This window comes from Labrus bergylta, chromosome 11 (genome assembly GCF_963930695.1).
Source record: "Labrus bergylta chromosome 11, fLabBer1.1, whole genome shotgun sequence".
Classification (NCBI taxonomy): domain Eukaryota; kingdom Metazoa; phylum Chordata; class Actinopteri; order Labriformes; family Labridae; genus Labrus; species Labrus bergylta.
Genome location: NC_089205.1, coordinates 10,532,677 through 10,550,907, shown reverse-complemented (window position 1 = coordinate 10,550,907; position 18,231 = coordinate 10,532,677). Strand labels below are relative to the sequence as shown.

At 40.3% G+C, this 18,231-nt stretch overlaps 1 protein-coding gene across 2 annotated transcripts; it reads left to right on the top strand.

Moving 5' to 3' along the window:
* Positions 1-3,670: 3,670 nt before the first annotated feature.
* Positions 3,671-17,377, top strand: gal3st2 (galactose-3-O-sulfotransferase 2). 2 transcript variants are annotated; one of them, XM_020642900.3, is made up of 4 exons: positions 3,673-3,833; positions 9,051-9,155; positions 13,488-14,142; positions 15,099-17,377. In XM_020642900.3, the coding sequence occupies exons 1-4, from the start codon at positions 3,778-3,780 to the stop codon at positions 15,897-15,899; spliced, it is 1,617 nt and encodes a 538-aa protein (XP_020498556.1). In that variant the 5' UTR covers positions 3,673-3,777; the 3' UTR covers positions 15,900-17,377. The 2 variants fall into 2 exon arrangements, with proteins under 2 accessions (XP_065816770.1, XP_020498556.1); XM_065960698.1 differs by lacking the exon at positions 9,051-9,155 and having other exon boundaries at positions 3,671-3,833.
* The last annotated feature ends 854 nt before the right edge of the window (positions 17,378-18,231 follow it).

Below are 18,231 nucleotides of genomic sequence, written 5' to 3'. Positions count from 1 at the left end.
ATAACGTTGTGTAGCGGACTCTGTTGCTACGGCAACTACTGCGCATTTTTGACCCAGCCTTTTTGGTTTCTTTATAAACATGGCCTGGTGGCCTTTGTGTCACAGCTTTAGTGAGTTTCTTTTTTCTGCCCTTTAATCTATGTTTTTATCAGCTGCTCGGCAGGGTTATGGTTTAGTTTCACTTTGTCCGTAGGCTATCTGAAACCCACTAGACATTTTCATGAGTGCATGTGTGAAACTGCTTTTGTTACTTCTTTTAGTCCATTTGCAGGGCAGAAAAAACAATGTAACTTGGAGGAAAGACTCGTTTGCATCTGGCAGGGTTAAATACAAAGTCGGTGCCTAAAAGCATCATATATATAAAGAAGTAATGCATCACAGTGAGTGCAGGCTGTAGAATTGATTAGTGGAAAGCTGAAGTCAACACATTCTGGACTTTCAAAAGCTTTATTGATTGGCTGATAAGTGTGCTGCTGTCTGCATGAAGCAGACAGTCACTGCTGTTGCTGAGAGGACGCCCACACACAAAAATTCAGGCTGAGACAGAACAAGTGAAAAGAACAATTGAACAATTAGCCATTTCAGAATATACTTTTCTGTCACATACAGAGAAAAAACTTCAAACAACTATTACAGGAACAGGAATACTCACAAGGGTCTTTATCAACAAACGTGCCTTTAAGTCCTAACATTTCATCTAGACTCCATACAATTCATTGCTGTGGAAGAATTATTGTTCTCTCACAGTAACAATTTTCACTGCTGGCCTCCGATTCAAATGTCTATGTGAAGTTGGGTTAGTCAAAGTGTGAATGCAACAGTTCATGTGCAGAAAGATTCACTGTGGGCGAAGCTGCCGGGATTACGTTGTTTATCACACAACTGGTTTGCGACAGGTTTGATATTTGTGCACGTAATGAAGCAGTTCGATGATGTACGTCGCTTTGGATAAAAGCGTCTGCTAAGTGAATTGTAGAATTGTAGTTCTATATTCTTTACTGCTCACCATGACGTTCCACTGATTCGTTTGTACTGTGAATATGTTCAATTTAAATACAGCTGATGTTTAACTTTGTTAACTGCTGATCAGAAAACAGAAACTAGAGATAAATACTAATTCTCCTCCTCATAGCTCCTGTTTCTCTGCTCAGCACCTCGTTAACTTTTTATTGGACTGTTTCATGAGCGTGTTCAGGTGATTTACTGTACTACGACTTCCAGCCTGACAGTTTTACTCAACCCTTGTCTACCACAGAGACATAAACTGCATCCAAACGTCACTCCATTTTTTTACTGGGGTCTATTTTTCACACTTCATAAAGTTTATTTTTGATTCTGCAAGACCTTTCTCTCTTTCTTTCTTTTTATTGGACCTCTGTGTGATTTGTGCCCTACAGGTCTTTTCCTAGCCAGTGAATTGCTCCCATAAATACCACCCAAACTCTAAAGTCCTCCGTCCCGCACACTTCAGGAATTCTAACGGAAAGAGTTCCAGTGATGATATTCGCTTCTGTCCAGCATCAAAGTTAGGGTTGTCCAAATGATCAATACTTCAATACTTTTTGGACACCCACCATGGCCCTTTTCCTTTAATTAAGTTTGACCCTTTAGGGCCTTTGTCCACTAATAGCGTTCTTTGCGCTGGCAGCACTCAGCGCCGCTCACCAGCAGGCTCACTGCGCGTCCTGCTCCCTTGGCTTTGGCTTTGCTCTATGTTTAACACTTTTAATCAAGGACATGTACCTAAGACACTGGTGGTGGTGGTGATTCCCTCTGATAAAGTCTTGATCCTGGTGGTGGTGGATCATTTGTTGAGAGAGGATGTGGCAGAATCTAGTTACATTATAGTGAAAAAGCCAAAAATTAGCTGATCACCAGAGCAGGGTGGCGAAGGGAGAGGAAGAGACGGAGTGGCCAAGTTGAATGAAGAATAATGAATGAATGTGTCAGAGACTGTAACCAGTCTTCCTGCTTGAACTTACTGAGCTCCATTTGATCCTGTAGGTAATAGTCTTCTTTAACAGCTTTCCAGATACAATTTAATCCAGGGGTTCTGGATGTCGTCTAGTTTTTCCTAAATCATTATCAGCTACAACTGCATGGATTGGACGGTTCTTAGCCAATAAAAGTTCTATATCTTTCGTCTTGGAGTGGTAGTCTTTATTGCATAGATTCAACAATGGTCTTAGTTGAGTGAAATCATCTTGTGGTACTGCCAGACCTCCATTTTGTATTTTTCCTTTCCAGATGAATCTGGAGATACATTTTGTATATCTGATTTCATTTTAGTCAGCAGGGGGTCATAATTAATCTTCCCGTAATAGTACTCCGAAATATTTCAAAGTAGTCTGATCCATTTCAAATTTAAAGTCAGGATCTGTTTTTTTAGAACAAGAAAGTTTATAGACTGGAGGAATCTAAAAGCTTAATCAGTTGTTCAGGACCGATATGGATGCCCTTGATACTCTCAGCTTGTCTGATCCTCTGAGGGTCTCTAAGAAGCTAAAGAGCAGAGGTGACTCTCTGCAGCATTGTCTTGGCCCACATTCTTATTTAATTCTGGCTGATAGATATCGTTTATTTTAATAATAATTTTATTAATATGATAAATTAATAATTGGATTTGTGTATCACATACGTATTCCCTGATGAACTCACTTATATCTATTATTTTATTATAATATTATATCATGTGTTTGTCTCTGTGAGATGAAACCGGTCTGGTATGTGGAGAAGTTTGGGGAGTAGCCTCCTCAACCAGAATTAAAAATTTGAATTTATAATCAACATTAAAAACTGAAACAACATTTGTATCTTTTCTTTAAATTCTTAAAATGAAAATGAATGACTGATGTAGATATGAGTTTAACCCTGGACAGTAAATCTTTGGGTCTGTTCAGCATCATTACCTCCCGTCCAATCACAGTGTGTGTGTCTGTGTGTTCTTGTGTGTGTGTGTCAGTTAGGATGTGTGTGGGGGTTCTTGTGTGTGTACACAATGCCATGTTTACCCCTGTGAGAGTTACTGCTGCAGGCTCGGGTTTAGTCTGGGTACATGGAGACAAAGGAGTCTTTATAGGTCCTCCCCACCCACACACACACTCACAAAGGGGGAGGGGGGGTCATTTCGTCCCCCCATTACACCTCCACAACAGTAAAGTCAGAGCTGTCACAGAGACGTTAATATCACGGCTTGAATGGCAGTCTGAACAGGGTCACACATACAGACACACAGAGGAATTACAGACAGACCACAGATTATAGAGTCTGGACTGGTACTCTGAAACAGGAAGTGGCTGCAGTGTTCTGCAAGTGTGTGAGTGTAGGGGGGGACTCATGCTGCTTTCTTGAGCGCTGTGAGCATATGAACAGAGGATTATTACCATTCATTATTACTTTTGTAACAAGCTGGATTAAAGGACCTAAAGCTCTGCAGTCTGACTCTCTCTTAGACCCTGAAGGCAACACAACACTAACCTATTTTACCTTTAATTAACAGAAACAGAAACATGACACTGAGACAAATTAATTCTACATTAAAGATCACTCTGCGCTCTCTCTGTATCTCTCTGTCTCTCTCTCTCTGTCTCTCTCTCTCTCTCTCTCTCAGCTTCAGACTGAGTGAGGGGGGTTAAACAGGAAGAGGTGGGTGAGCTAGACAGAGAGCGAGAGAGTGAGAGAGAGAGAGAGACTCACTCATACGGATAGAGTCTGAGCGGACGAAGACGGACGGAGGTCTCTGTGTCGGTGGGATCAGGAGTTACAGGGTTTTAGGAGATGCTGCCTCCTCAGAGGAGATGGATCAGAGAACAGCCAGTCAGCTCTGTTACCTCGTAAGTCCCTTTGTGTCATTTCTCTGTTCTCTGACCGACTCAAGCTTTTCTGTCCGGTTCTGTCTCAGTTATTCGTTATCTCTTTTTCTAACACTCACCCAGAGTGTGTGACTGAGTCTGCTATAAAAGTTGGATCCATTTGAAAGACAGAGACTTATATATTTGTTGTATTGTGTTGTTATTGTTGTATTGAATCATTCTCATGGTTTTAATTTCCCAACATGGACAACTTTGTCACACACACAAAAACATTGGCAAAGTTTATTTATTCAGGACTGGTTTTTTTTTTTTAAATAACTAATCATTAAAATAACTGTTACTGATAGTCTCAAAAGCCTGAGTCTAAATGTGTTTCACCGGCTTCAAAAGGGCAGAATTGATGACGAGTCCGAAGAGTGAGTAAAAGAGGAAACTGGTTTTATGAAGCAGGGTTTGAGTGTATGATTGTGAGATCTTCTACAGAGCAAGGGGAAGAACAGTTCTAGAACCTGGTTAGAGGGTGAGATTTAGACCCTGTAGTGGAGTTTAGGGTTAGACCTTGATTGGAGACAGACGACTCTCTGTAAGAAACAAGCTGCAGCTGTCACCTCCCTCCGACGTGGTTTTGAAGGTCTGATTTCCCCTGACGCTTCATACCAATTCCATTAAATTAATTAGGGTCATTTCCTGAGAAACTAGATCACCGTCTGAACGTTGTTACAGTGAAGAGTTTGTCACAGTGAAGATCAGTGTATGTGCACACAATCTGCTGCTGACCATTAAAACAAACGTTCATGAATCCATCGTCTGGTCAGAAAATGAATCAAATCCAAACCTCAGACGTCTCAGTGCAGATCTTTGATCACAGCAGGTTCTGTTGAAACATGAGCTCATCAGCATCAGGTTTCTGTCTGCTGATGGAGGTGAAGCTGTAACTCCACACTTGACTGCATGTGGGTCAGTCACTGTGGACGTTGGAACAACATATCTAGATAATGTGGTTGGGGGTCAGTTTACTAAAGTCTTTGAGCAGGAAGTAGAATAGCATAAATGCGATGAAGGAAGCTGGGAAGAAAGCAAGATGAAGGTATCAACATGGCGAATGCTACATCCATAACCATGCGTTTGTGGACGGACGAGGAGACAGCTGAAGTAGTTCAACAAATTGAGATCCAATAATTAAAAGAAAACCAGTAATGGCCAATCACTGAGTTGGTAAAGCCCAGCGTACACTGTGCCATTTCAGCTCGATTAAGACCTGATGTTGGTTGATCATGTTTGATATTTTTGTCGTAAAACTGCACGTTTTACGACACTGGGAGACAGCGTCTGAAATCACCATGGCAACAACAGCAGATATGTCTGTTTAATCTGTCTCCCCACTCTTATCATGAAGCTATATCTGCAGACCTCCAGTTCACAGGAAAAACATGCTTTAGCTGCTAGTGTGTTTGAGAGAGAGACAGAGAGAGAGCACTTTTATGCCGGCTGGTGTAGCCCAGTTCAGTCGTGCATGTGAGAAAACAGATATTATCCTCTGTCTGGGAAAGTTTTCTGTTGACAGCTGTGAACTCTCAAGTCGTACACCGTGAGCTAATTTTACGTCATAATGGATTCAGTCATTCAGTGTGAGCTGACGTTCCAACACAACTTCTCTACAATTGTACAGAGTATGTTGGGATTATACAATAATAATAATATACTTTAATAGGTCAACCAGAAGAAGGTCTGTGGCGGAGTCATGCTAACACACTTCTGTCCATTAAGCAATCCTCCCTGGGAACTAGTAAAAATACATTTTCTAATTTAAGAAGTTATAATTTCTCACTCCGTTCAGGGAAGAAGCTTTGTTTGAAACGGTGAAACTCATCTCACATGTTTAGAGTGTGTCCTCTCGATAAATTGACAAAAGTTTCTCACCTTCTGTATGTAGACAGAACTGAGCTTGATCAGTGTGAGAGTACAACTCCTTCAAGGTGAGAGTACAGCTCCGTTAGGGTGAGAGTGCAGCTCAGTTAGCGTGAGAGCGCAGCTCCTTGCAGAGTAAAGGTGCAGATAGCTTCTCTCCATATTCCCAGACTAAACAAGAGCTATCAGTGTTTGTGTCTGAAGATCATCAGAGCTTTATACTTTGAGAGTTAGACTCAGAGACGAAGACGATAGAAGGAGAATATGATGAACCATTTATGGAGATATTAGCAGCCTTAGTGAATCTGGGTCTTAGTGTTTTATATTTAGTCTGCTGAAAAGTGAAATCCTGAAAAGTGGCTTCCAGCTTATCATTGAAGATCTCGGATTCAACGCTGAAGAAACCTTAGCATTGTACAGTGAACATTTACAATTACAGTTAATAATGAAGTGACTCTACTATTTGTAGACAGACTGAGTTTATTATGCTATCTGTAGGAGAACAGGTTATTCCTCCCCTGTGTTTGTTATCATGTGTTTAACAGATCGCAGCGGTTTTCTATATTTTACATTCAACAATGGATAATTTGTATATCAGTAAACGTCCCTGAGCTCATGTTACCGTAGCTGCATACACACTGAGCCCAGTGTGAAAATGATTCATGTGACCTGGCTGTGAGGATACATCAGTGTGTGAACACAGTATGAGCTGTGCAAAGAGCACACATTGATCTGCACTCACTCTGCTCTGCATCACACAGAGCTGCTGGCACTGACATGACTGGAATTCTTCAAAAAGACAAAGTGCTACCTCTGCACTTAAGACTGAGGTTAAAAGTTTATGTTTGAGGGCTGCAGAAGGCCTGGAGGAGGAGAAGCCTACAGATGTGACTCTAGCCCCTAGCTCTCCTTCCCTCTTCATCAAGTCCTCATTTCTGCTAACAGCCCCTGACCCCTGACCTCTGACCGTAATAACACACTGCCAGATCGCATTGTAAATGTTTTCAATAGAGTTTTTAGGGTCCGTTAGTTTTCCTGTCTGCAGACAGTGAGTGGTTTTTGTTCATATCTGTAAAGTATTGAAATCAATTGAGATGAACATTGGACTTTGTGAACATGCAGATCATAAACTGTATAAATGGTGGTAGCCTCTGTGACGTCCCCCAGCACCCCTAACCCTTGGTATTATGACGCCACCGTGTCTGTTTTCTGGAGCCAGAAATGAACATATTTGTGGAAAATTTCGAGTTACCAAAAGTAGAAGTCCCATATACATATTGGGTAACTTCTTATTTTCAAAGCAAACACCTGCACACTCCTTAAATTGCACAAATACATTGGCAACTCATATTGGTCAGTTGCCTTTATACCAACGCTACATGATAATACAGGTATCGACAGTACAAACCAACGAGTGGTAAAGAACTGGTGAGCAGAATAATATTAATGACAATACATTAGACTTTTAGAGAGAATGTTTTAGTACTCTAAGTTGCTGAAAACAGAACAAAAAGAAAAGAAAGCAGGAGGATGACAGAGTTTCTCAAGCGATGTAGAAGAGGGGAGTTTTTAGGGATTTCATGAAAAGAGTATGAAGATCACACTGCTCAGGATATTAACATCCTTGCCACTGCCTGCTCGCCAGCAATGAATTATCCTGCTGCCTTTGCACATCAGCTCATCGTGACCTCACAAGGACGTTTTACCAGAGGGCTCACAAGAACATGTTGTTGTAAAGTCAGAGAGAAAACTTTGTTCCAAAACGCAGCTCACAAGGAAAGTTTGGTTCATGAGTGAAAACACCAACAGGTTTTTGTTTTTTTATATCATGAGCCAGGCCGCATAGTGATGAAAAAATTATTTATACCATGTTGGATTAGAAAATGAAGGAGAAGCCACAGATTGATGTTAAAGATCGGTGGAGGATCTGAGGACATATAGGATTTGTTGTTTTATATATGTATGATATTTTTATATGTATCTGTGATGATGAGTGTCCCTACAGGTCTTTAAAAACAGTTGAATCCAAACATTGTTTTCACGGTTTGTTGGAGGAGTTTGTGTGCTGTTCCTTTTCCATGAGGTCGGTATTTAAAGCTGTGGCTGGATACTGAGATCTTTTTATAGAAACTCAAACCATCAGACCAACAGCACATACATCAGCAGTTGGAAACAGACATGAATGAAAAAAAAAGTATTTGTATACGTGGACTCTCTGTTGTTAACATGGATATAAGAAGTAGAATGAAACCTCAATGGGAAGACACTAATCCATTTCAATCCTAACAACAGAGTTGGTTTATACTATTTGTTGTCCGAGTCAATATGAATGTAAAAATTTGATCCAATTGTTTCTCCTTAAGGTTTCTTTATGCTCTAAATATGATACGATACGGAGCATCCAAGATGTACATGCATTCATATAGTTCATATTTCTGCATATTTTCTGGAAGCTTAAAGCTCCCATCTCCTCCTCATGTTCAACTTTCATGTTGTCAATTTGTGAAACCTATGGAGCTTCACATGATCTCATTTATCTGATACTGGCGTCAGTAAAAACCCTCATTTCAGCTGACTTGATTGACAGGCGGGCCCAGTGGGGTTTAAAACCCCCCTCAGCTCCAGCTCTCAGCCTGTCGTTACGTTTACTGAAAGTTAGGAGACAGCATTTCCAGCATGGAGACCGGTATCAATGGGACTCCAGCGCCCCCTGCAGGAACAGACAGATGACGTCATTCAGGCTTCGTACTTTTAGTATTTCCTTTTTAAGGTCTTCACTTGATTCTGCTGGTCTGTCATCTGCCAGGAAGCCAAACTCAGTAAGGCTGTATGTGTGGGTTTCCCGGCACTCTCATCTTCCTCATGTTGAATGAACAGATGCAGAATAAAAACTCATGAATATTTGACGCTTGTGTTTGTTGTGGAGACTCGTAACTGAGCCATGTTCTCTGTGAGTGGGTTTTAAAATGGAAAAATCGTTTCATGGTAGCTTGATATATTGTTCAGACCGCCTGACTTCTGAAATACTTTTGATGGTGAAACGTTACAGTGTGTTCATTAGCTCCGCTCTGCCAAGTCTGCTGACAGAGCTGCTGTCAAAATCTCTGCAACCACTGGAACAAGTTCACTCTGAAATACCTCGGCTCATGTTCAGTTTGAGGAATGATCCCTGCATGCTGCATTTCACACGACCTGAAAGTTATTAACTTCTGAGTCTAGATTTTATTAAAAGAAAATATTCCTTAAAATGTTCCTAAAAAACAATCCTCACAAGATCAGGATTTATTTAAGAAGCTTTATAAAAGAATGTGTGTGTGGTGCCCCCTGCAGGTGTGTAAGGAGAAGGCTGTGCATCAGGCGTCCTTCTCTGTGGACGTTACTCATCATACTCATCGTGTGCATCGCCATTCAGACCTTCGTTGCCTACCGGACGGGGTACAGTCACACACACTCACACACACACACACACACACACACACACACACACACACACACACACACACACACACACAGTTTTGTAACAAATGGGGGAATATTGTTTTACAGTAACTAAGTGTGGATTTGGTTTTCTGGTTATTTTGAAAATACAGAAATACACTGCAATGGTACTTCCTGTTTCCAGTCTTTCACCATGTTTAATTGCACACACATGCAACAGACTGTCAAAGATCTAGATAAACCAACACTATAAACCTTTAAGTCATTTTGAATAAATCATTTGGATATAGTTGTTTTCATCATGTTTCAAATCCAAAACTGTACATTTCCCCTCCCCTCATTTTTGTGCAGTCATGATCAAATCTGGTCGTCGAATGATCTACAAACATAAAATGTAATGAAACAGAGCAGGTCTAGAGCTGACTCTATGTTGTATTATTTAAAAAGACCCAACATCAATCCACCACGAGCACTAAGCAACATATAGCAAAGTTACATGGGAGAGGAAACCTTTAAAAGGCAGAAACCTGGAGCAGAACCAGACTCATGTTATACACCTATAGTGTTTCCAGAAGCACGAGTCCAATTAGATTTGTGTACTTTAATTAAGCCAACAAATAGAGATTTGAAAGACACTGCCTCCAAAAATACTAGTCCGATTGACTTGACTTTACTACACATAGTTTCTACAGGATGTGTGTGTGTCCTGTCAGCACACTACAGAGCGGATTGTGTCCTCTGTAGTCAATGCTTCTGTTTCTACAGCATGCACTGTCATCTGTCTCTGGAATGTTCCAGCAGCGCCATCCGACTCTGCTCCATGAAAATACACAACAGGTCCATTTAAATCAGGAGAGACAATTTAATGCATCAAAACAATATATATTTTATTAATTTTACACATGTGATGTTGAATGATTGTCAGAGAATCTTTGGCTCTCTCTGAAAACTCTGTAGGGAGATAGGGTGATCGAAGGTGTCTGCCCTGAGCTGCAGCAAGATCTATACCCCTGTGGAGTCCAAGGTGGAGGCGTGAGCTGATGATGTGGTCTGGGTGTATGGTTTGAAGAAGCTGATTTATTTGTGAAGACTGCCGTTGATGAGAAGATGGCTGATGATGTCATCTGGGGCTGATGGGATGAAAGAAAATCTAACTGAAGACTGGGGTTGACTGGAAAAGCTAAGGATGTCGTCTGAGGCTGAAGAGATGAAGAGGCTGACCAAACAGTGAAGACTGAGGTTGACTGGAAGAAGGTTGATTCTGTGATCTGAGGCTTATGCGATGAAGAAGGTAAATGGTTAATGGAATTGAGCTTGTATACCGCTTTTCCAGTCTTCTGACTACTCACTTTTACGCGGAATGGGTAAAAGCAATACACACACTGATGGCAGAGGCTGCTATGTAAAGTGATCATCAGAAGAACATTCAAACATATTCACATGTTAAATGAAGGCTGACTAAGCAGCAGGAGCAACTCGGGGTTAGGTGTCTTTCCCAAGAACACATCGGACATGTGGCTGCAGGAGCTGGGGATCGAACCCGACCCTCTGTTTAAGAGACGACCAACTCTACCACTGAACCACAGCTGCTCCAATGATGGTGAAGAAACTGCGAAGGCTTGGTGGTGACAGGGAGGTGGAGGGTCGTACCCAACGATAGTATGTATAAACTAGTGGAAGAGAAAGCCAGCTGCAATATGATAGGCTAATGATGAAGGAGTGGCGCATAGCTATTGGATAGATATGACCAGGTGATGTGACCAGGGGATGTGACCAGGGGATGTGACCAGGTGATGTGACCAGGTGATGTGACCAGGTGATGTGACCAGGTGATGTGACCAGGTGATGTGACCAGGGGATGTGACCAGGGGATGTGACCAGGGGATGATTACAAGAAACTGAGTCAGCATGCCTGGAGGAGCAATGTGACTGAGAATTAACAATAAAACCAACATGTAGAATATAGTCTTCCTTACTGAACTTGCTAGAGCAACATTTTTGACAGTTTCGCTTCAAGCATACGCTAGCTGAGCAGAGATTGACCTGCACAAGAAGTCCTGAATGAGCATGAACGAATGGAAAACATGTTGCCCATGAATCTTTGCAAAGAGATTTGAATGAACTGACAACTTAAATTGGAGAAGAATTTGACCTTTTAAACTTATTTTCATGATGTGAACAACGATACATTAACTTTTGGATTTTAACTGTACGAGAGATTTTTACCAAATTTGGTTAAAACAAGTTTAGCACAGATGAATACAGTTCTTTTTTTCTTTTTTTTTTAATTCAGATGTTTTTATTGAATTTCTCAAAGGCATGGTACATGGCATGAACACACTTATGTTTCAAGGATACAGTAACCCTCAGTTTACACATCGTGGAGGCAGAAGTCAGTACACATATCCAGTGAACATAAACAGCTACAGCAGCAGGCTAGAAAAGAAAAACTAGAAAAAAGTAAATACATCAGGTGTAAATATAATTATTATAATTTTAACAAATAATATATGTCACAGCAGAGACAAATCAAATCAAAAATACCTCAAAATGGTGATCCTTTCAGGGATGAGACTGAAAATGATTTGGGCATGTCATCCACCTTCATGTAGTCCCAGAACCTGTCCCAGGGAGACCCCGCCTCCACCATACTGTCACTGAGTCTGTTCAGCATACACTCATAAGATGCTGTTTCAGTCATTGCACTGACCCATTCTTTTACATATGGGGCCTCTGATGTTTTCTAGTGTGTTCAGATAACTCGACAGGCTGTTATAGTACCGACCATGATCACACAGAATTCACACTTGGATATGTTAGGTATCTGAGATCGCTCTCCTAGTACACACAGCTCTGGATTAAAAGGAATGTCTGACTTAAACCAACTACGTAAGATATGAATGGCCTGAGTCCAGAGAGGTCTGACCAATCTACACTCCCACGTACAATGCAGGAAAGTCCCTGTTTCAGTTCGACATTTTCAGCACAAGTTATCATTCAACAGTTTCATTCTGTAAAGTCTAGATGGTGTGTGATAAAATCGATTTAGTACCTTATACTGTGTGAGCTTATGAATACAGATCTTAGAAAAATCTGCAAAAAAGTGGTCACTATCAATCAAACATTTTCCAAAGGGCTGGGCTTTGCAGAAAATGAATAACAAACAGAGTGTTAAGTATTTTAGGGTGTGGTCTGATATCATTATTGTCTTATGTTCAAGTTTCCCATAAGCTGGAAAGAACTACAACCAACAAACATTGCACTGTAACTTGGCGTAATGTGATAGAGCTTTCACAAAAATGTCATTCTAATTGGCCTGATGGTGGTTCTATAAATACAATGAACAGTGGAGACTTTGTACCAATGCAAGATCTGTCCTGTCTACAAATGTTGCATACAAAAAATGTGTTGCACTTTACACAAAAACTTTGCAAGGACTGGCGCTAAGAACAAAAAAAAAGTATAGATTTTCTGTTAATGAGCAATTACAAGCAAAAGTAGGACAGATCATACACAGACGGGAGTCTTAGTTCTTTTTGTGCCGCAAAAGACAACAAGCAGGTTTCAAGTCTCAAGTAGGAAAATGTCACTTTCAGCTGGTTTAATTCTGTTTGAAATCAGAGACAGACCAATCACACAGTAGCCTCATGTGTGTGTTTGCTGAGCTGCAGAGAGTCTGTGAACAGGTGCTATGAGTTTATTAATCAGCTGCTGTTTCACTGAGAGCTGCTTTGTGATTCTCCCTTGAGCCATAATTGCATTGGCAGCACAGCCTTCTGAATCGCTGGTGCCCCTGCTGGATGCAAAGTTACAGCCTGTCTTTCCTTTCTTTCTCCTTAATCTAAATTTATCCCCAGAACAGTTGGTTTTCCTTAATTTGACAAAATAGTTTGTATGTTCAGGAAAAAGCCAAAGGTGTTTCTCGGTGGTTTCATCAGGATTTCATTAGGATATTTGAGCAGTTGCATAAGACAAATAACAATTAAAATAATGGGGGCTGTAATCCTTATTATTAATAATAAGTTATTAATTCTATACCCCCATAATAAATATAAAAATGTGATCAGGAAATCAGAAATGATTTCAAGGTGAGTTATGCTCAGGGTTGTGTGTCCTATTATCTTTCGTCAATGGTTTGATATTTGAAGAAAGGTGATCATAATACAATTTTAAACCCTGACCTCACATTTAAGGTAGATCATCTTCTTTTAAGGTAGATCATCTTTTTTGGTCAACAAGATAATGTTGTGAAAGCATGAAAGTAGTAAGAATATATTTCAGTGTTGTATATGATATTCTCTAATTTATTGTGTTTATGACTTATTTCAGGCATGACAAACTGAAAGGACTCCAACATCTCACTGTCAACAAACAGAACCTGTTTACTTCTCTACAGAACTTTTTAGAAGGCCTCAACTCTGGGTCTCTCCTGGCAGAAAAACAGGACCTGAAGTCACTACAAAAAAACAGAACTTCAAAGCTACATCATAGAAAGTCACCAGATGATATTCTGTCGAGTCAGGTGGATGGAAATATCCACCCTTACACAGGCCCTCAGATGGAGGCAAGAACAGTTTTTCATGGAGAGCTGCTTTTACCAGAACCTGAAAACAGGCCGAGCCTTGGACCTTCACGTTTCTTTGTTTCTCAAAGTACAAGGACAAGTTCATCTGCAGAAACTAATCAAAGGCTCATTAACACTCCCACTCCATCCAGTCATCTACAGGCTGGCACTGAAACCACCTGCCAGCCCAAGTCTCACATAGTTTTCCTAAAGACTCACAAAACAGCAAGCAGCACCATCTTAAACATCCTGTATCGTTACGGGGAAAGCAGGAACTTGACCTTCGCTCTCCCTGTGAAAAAACACATGCAGCTGTTTTATCCAAACTTCTTCGCAGAGCATTTTGTGGAAGGTGTTCAGAGCCAACGTGTGAGGGAGTTCCACATTATGTGCAACCACATGAGGTTCAGAAAGTCTGAGGTGAGCGTCATCTACTGTTCCACTTCCAGGTTGTTTGGATATATGTAGAAACTTGTGGTTGGTGGAGCTATGCAGGAGCAGGAGGGTAGAAAGTGGCGGTCAGAGATTTTTGACACAACAAACGTATAAATAACATTAAACTGCAAAGAAACATTCACTTATCAAAAATAGAGCATTGACTGCAGGTCATAATAAAATGAAATCCATTAATCAACAAAACAAATAAAAAGCACACAACCATGAACAACAAAAATAGAAATCAGAGCAAAACTCCTCTTTTGACTTTTCAGATTACTTTTCCATAATTGGATAAGCAAATTCATAAACAATAAAAAATGTTATTACAAATAACTATGCATTTCATTTTATCTAAGCACAGGAAAACTGTCTTGGCTAACACATAACTTAAACTAGTAAGCAGCTGCCTTCCAGTCGTAGCTAATGTTAGCCAGATAGTCCTCCTCTTCCTCCTCCTCCTCTTCAAGATGTTTTATTTCTGATGTATGGGACTTATTTTGTAGATACAGACATTCAAACTTGTATTGAAGGAGTATTGTTCTGTTAATATCACTTTCATGGATCCAATTCACTTATCTTACTAAAAGGGTTCAGCCATTTTGAATCTGGTCATTGTGGACAGTAGTGATCGCTTTAAGCTACTTTGACAAATTTAGATTTTGCGTGGATTTTTGTGCCCTCTGTGGGGAAGCACTGCATCCTGTCTCATTTCTGATCCTGTCCAATTCATGTGTGAAGTATTCTTTAAAGAAAAAATGCCATCCTGCTGTTCCACTTACTGGATCTTTTGCACATAGTCAGTTTCATAACAAGTTTAAACTTCCTCACAGTCGGTTTGAGGATTTATTAAATAAAATGTATAGTCTTGATAAGTTAGAGATGAAACATCTAGAGAAACTTGACCCTCTTTCTCTAAAATAATTGTCCTTCTGTCCAAGGTGGCCAAAGTTATGCCTGAGGATACATTCTACTTTTCTATCCTGAGACATCCTGTGGCCATGATGGAGTCCCTCTACACTTACTACAAGAGCATTGCAGTTTTTCGCAAGACTTTCAACCTGGACAACTTTCTGGACAACAGCTTGACAAACTACATGTCTGCTGTGTCTAGAAACCACTATGCTCACAATACTCTGGCCTTTGACTTTGGCCTCAACAACAACATTACATCTTATGCTGATGACCTGGAGGAGAGAGCTAGCATGGCTATTGCAGCCATCAAACAGGACTTCCATCTTATTCTTATTTCTGAATACTTTGATGAATCCTTAATCTTGCTCAAGCATGCCCTCTGCTGGTCCCTGGAAGATGTGGTTTCCTTTAAGCTCAACAGTCGCTCTGACAGATCTCGCCAACCACTTTTGCAGAGCACTGCAGAGAAAATCAAGAGGTGGAACGCTTTGGACTGGAGGATCTACCTGCACTTTAACAACACCTTCTGGTATACAGTGAAGAGCCTGATAGGGGAAGAGCAGCTGAAAAGGGAAGTGAATACCCTCAGGGCGCTGCGGGCCAAGCTAGCAAACGTCTGCCTGAAAGGTGGTGGGGCTGTTGACCCGTCTCAGCTAAAAGATCATAAGCTAAAGCCATATCAGAGCGGGAAAGCCATTATTCAGGGCTATAATTTAAACCCACTGACAGACATCCAAACCAAACATAAATGTATGAGACTCATAACTCCAGAACTGCAGTACACAAAGCTCCTGTACAACAAGCAGTTTCCAGATCTACATGATTAAGGACAATCGACTGGGAAAGTTTAACAATGGCTCTTGGACAGAACTTGTGTGGTGGGAACGGCCTGTCACAGAAACGTCATCAGACGCACACTCTCTAATCTCAAAAAGAAAGAGCCTGCAACAGTTTTCATTTAACACCCACAAAAGAGAAGGTTACCAAGACATGTGTAAGTCCATTTGAAACCACTTGTGTAAAGTCTTGAGATGTAATAAGAAATATGTGGTTTCCTGCTCTAACAGCCTCACCAGTAATTAATCTATGAGGATCATGCTGCTGCAGATAACAGGGTCCAGAAGGGGATTCTAGAGTCTGTGTAATGTACAGAGGGGCCCTAAAACTAGCATTCATCAACATTGTCTTTAAATGTCAACATATTTTGTTTCCAAGTTCATTCCAAAACATTAAATTCTGAAATCATTAAATAACATGAAGTCCTTTGAAAGTTGTGCTCTACTGGAAAAGAGCAGGCTTTCGTGTTAGTAGGATAAAACAAAGAAATATAACATTAATAATAAAATGTACAAACAAATACCTAGCTACAAATTAAAAAGTTCAACATAAATGTAGTCCTAAATCTGTGATTATCTTGAAAACTCTGTAGTTTCCTTTAGGATATAAACTCACACTCGGAATCCCCTGCTTCAGGTTATCATAGGAATAAAGCAAGCCACGCTTAGCGGTGCAACAATGATGCTGTCAGATGGGGCCCCTAAGGGAGGTTTTCTATTGTCATTGCAAACTTTGTACATTTTGAGCCACTGCTGTTATTTGAAGTTTGTCAGCCTTTGTCGGCCCCCTTCAGGCCCCAAACAGTTGGCTGCCTTGCCTAATGACAAGCAGTGCGTCTGGTTGCATCTGATCTATACACTCTTTATTTGTGCAGCAGAATTGTGCTTTCCTCCTCTCTGGTCAGGTTCACTTACATGTTGGACTGTAAGTTGAAAAATATATTTTCCGTGGAAAGAGCGACATTCTTAATAAAGTTGTATTTTTGCTTCCTTAATGTAAAACATGATACACTCAGAAACGAACCAGCTGCACAGCCTTCCTGACTGTGCTATCTTACAGTAAGTTTGTCACACTTGACCTCATCTATTGTAAAAACTCACATTTAAATTTGATAAGATGGAAACAGTGTGTTCTTATATGGTTTGAAAACAAATGTCAATAGCACTTCTTAACTGTTGTTGAGAGAACCCAAATGTTCACTTCGACTCAAAAAGGCATTGCAGCTGGTTGTTTACTTTTAAGTTCAGGTTTTAACCCTTCAGTTAACTTTTTAAGTACCAGTTACTTGATTTGAGATACATAGCATTGGATTATTAAAAAACAAACATCTAATTAAGTCAAGTGGTGTCATCTCTTGTTCTATGTCTGTCAGAGGACAGAACATGATTGGTCCAAAGTCTGAATCATAAAAATCAAATGTAACTGATCATGATGGGTCATGATGGGAAATAAAATAAGTTGGAAATGAGTCAGAATGCATCTTCAGGTTTGTTGTTCAGACTTTAGTCAACTCAATTATAACAGAGCTGTGTTTAGTGTCAAATACATTCCTTTAGATTTAGACTTCGGGCAAATGAAATCTGTTAATTTTTTTTTCCGATTTAAATTTTTACATTTAAGTTTTTCTGAATTGCTGGGGGTTTTGACTTGGAACTTCAGAGAAAGGGGTTTTAACCCAGATTATACTCCCACTCATTTTTGAAATTTGAATAACTCTTGATAGGAAGGTCGGAATGTCTTATGAGCTTGGCCTTATTACCAAGCTCTGCCCCCCACCACCACCACCTCCATTTACAGGCCCCAGCTTTTGGAAACATGTGAAATAATTCAACTGATGGAGTAGGGTTACATGAGGTGAATCTACAAGCTCTGAGCTCTTGTTACAGATACACAGACGATCATGTTTCCCAGCTCTGCACTTTATGAAGGTCAATACACTGATTTCAGATTATAAAGTTACAGAAGGGAAAAATAATCTGCCTTCTGAAACAGCTCTATAAACTCTTCTTTAGAAATGGGTTAGGGTTTAGGCTTAGGGTATTTCTCTATGAAATGTATAACTGGTTCAAATCCCACACAGGGAAACTGTTTTTTCCTGTCCTGGAGCAGACGATGCATTGATATAAGTATTCAATAGTTTATGAGTTTCTATCTGGCTGTCAGCATGATTAGAAAACTTGAGCCTTACTTGTCTGTCTGTCTGTTTTTTTTCCAGCAGATGTTTGTTCTCCAATGAGTGGTGCATGTAGGACGTTGGTTGGCGCTGTACAGCAAAGACTGATGAGGTTCAGGAATATTACATAATGATGATCAAATTTGACT

Bases quoted from the DNA above. Each gene is read 5' to 3' on its own strand.
- gal3st2 (XM_020642900.3), top strand. From the start codon at position 3,778: ATGCTGCCTCCTCAGAGGAGATGGATCAGAGAACAGCCAGTCAGCTCT. The intron at 3,834-9,050 runs GTAAGTCCCTTT...TGCCCCCTGCAG, and splicing joins CCAGTCAGCTCTGTTACCTC to GTGTGTAAGGAGAAGGCTGT. The intron at 14,143-15,098 runs GTGAGCGTCATC...CTTCTGTCCAAG, and splicing joins TGAGGTTCAGAAAGTCTGAG to GTGGCCAAAGTTATGCCTGA.